Source organism: Otolemur garnettii, unplaced genomic scaffold (assembly GCF_000181295.1).
Source record: "Otolemur garnettii isolate 467f Iridium unplaced genomic scaffold, OtoGar3 scaffold00111, whole genome shotgun sequence".
NCBI classification, from domain to species: Eukaryota; Metazoa; Chordata; class Mammalia; order Primates; family Galagidae; genus Otolemur; species Otolemur garnettii.
Window position 1 is genome coordinate 682 of NW_003852506.1, and position 2021 is coordinate 2702.

At 59.5% G+C, this 2021-nt stretch overlaps 1 protein-coding gene across 1 annotated transcript; it reads right to left on the bottom strand.

Moving 5' to 3' along the window:
• Nucleotides 1–229: 229 nt before the first annotated feature.
• Nucleotides 230–1659, bottom strand: LOC100956096 (carbonyl reductase [NADPH] 1-like). Its single transcript, XM_003797094.3, has 2 exons — nt 1371–1659; nt 230–751 (listed from the first exon to the last, which is right to left on the bottom strand). The coding sequence occupies exons 1-2, from the start codon at nt 1657–1659 to the stop codon at nt 339–341; spliced, it is 702 nt and encodes a 233-aa protein (XP_003797142.2). The 3' UTR covers nt 230–338.
• Between the last annotated feature and the right edge of the window lie 362 nt (nt 1660–2021).

Sequence of the window (2021 nt, forward strand, 5' to 3'; positions counted from 1 at the left end):
TGAGGGTGTCCAGGAGGGCAGCTGGGGGGCTGCTGGGGAGCTGGTGTTAGGTAGGCTCAGGATAAACTCCATGGGCACAACTCCTGGGACCTGGTGAAGACAAGGGGTCCGGGAACGGTGACCTTTGGGACCCTGGAGGGTGGATGGTGCTGTAAGTGGCTGGTGATTCCAGGAGAAGTGTAAGCACCCTCTGGAAATATCTCTTTATACATGAAGGGGCGTCTCTGGGAGTGTTCTAGGCAGGTGGCCCATCTTGGAAGCTGAACTGGTGGTAGTGGAGGCTCCACCAGCCCGAATAAAATGACTGAGAGAGAGCAGAGAAGGGGCAGGATGAGATCCTACTGCAGGGCCGCGTGTAAGGGACACGGAGCCAAGAAAGAGCCTGTGAGAGGGCACATTTGGGCTGAGTCCTGAGATAAGAAGGAGCCAAGTGAGGCAGGACGAGAGGGACAGAGAGCACCAAAGGCCCCTACAGAAGTGACCACCAAGTCCTGCCGGAAAACTGCACTGGGCAGGGTGGGGACACAGTGAGCAGCCGGGTGCACCTGCAGGGTGGGGAGAAGCAGGGCCTGCAGGGAGAGCCAGGCAGGCAGGGGCAGCATCCCGGTGCAGAGACGGGGTGTGCTGCTCCCATCACACTCACCTTGGGGTCTCACTAGAGGCAGTAACTCTGTGCAGACGTCGCGGGTGCCGAAAAAGTTCGTCTTCATGGTCATGTGCGCTTGAACATGGAAGGGCGTGGGGTCACTAGCTTTTAGGGGAGAAGGAGAGCAGAGGTAAATTAGCCTTGGGGCTAAATTCCATAGGATGAGAGCAATACACCCCGCAAAAAATAAAGCGTGTCAGGATTCTGGTGAATTGGGCCCTGGAGTGTGGGTGGCCCCGTCGCAGTATATGGCCCAGGCCAATCCCCTGGTTTGAGAACGTTCCTCTCGGTACTTCTGACAGGTGGTTCCACTGGTGAGGGTGGGTGAAACGTGAGGGCTGCATCTCCCGTGTCTATTTTTATTTTCTTTGTTAATGTTTTATCTGTCAGTCTAAAGTTCTTCCATACTGTCTAATTTCAGAAACCCTGGACAAGAAACCCAGGGTATCGAAAGTTTCTGAAACTCTAATTTCAGAAATTTTGGATACCCTGAACAAGATCCCCAGGTTTCTGAGCCAGGGCACCACCAAGTTCCCGTCCTCCGAAGGACCCTTCCCCTCCTGAGAACTCTGCCTCTCCTGGCAGCTCCTGCCCTCCCTGTGCCCCCGGGAGCCTGTCAGGAACCTCCAGGGCCGGGTCCCCACAGCGCTTCTCTGAGGGGCGCACCCTCCTGGCAGAGGGTCTACCCCGGGTCACCTCCCCTCTGACCACAGCATTGACTTACGCTGAAAAACTATACCCGCGTTGTTGACCAGCACGTCCAGGCCCCCGTACTCCCTGCGCAGGAAGTCGCGCAGGGCGCGGATGCTCTGCGGGTCGTCGATGTCCAGCTGGTGGAAGCGCGGGCTCAGGCCCTCGGCCTGCAGCTGCTGCACGGCCGCCTGGCCCCGCGCCGGGTCCCGCGCCGTGAGCACCACGTCCCCTGAGAACTGATGGCACAAGGACCGCACAATGGCCAAGCCGATGCCCTTGTTGGCCCCGGTCACCAGCGCCACGCGGTTGCGGGACGACATAGCTGAGCGGAGCGCGGAGGTCACCTGCGTGGAGAATCCGCGGAACCTCGGTCCACGCGGAGCAGGACTAGAGGCAGAGCAGCCTGGCAGAGGAACTTGTGGGATCCAAGGTAGCGAGTGTCAGGAAACAGGGTCGGAGCCTCGGTCCCTCCCCTGTGAGGGAGGTTTCGTAACGCCCAGCTCCCGGGTCCGCCCCCGGCCCGCACTGAACTGTCTTGGATCCAGGGTCTGGGCCCAGGGAGCGCTGCTCTCCCAGAGCCTATGCAGGGTGAAGGGTCAGTGGAGGGCTCCAGATTCACGGCATAGGGACGGGGGAAATGGAGCTACAAGCCTACAGGGAGGAAGCCGAGCGCTGAGAAATT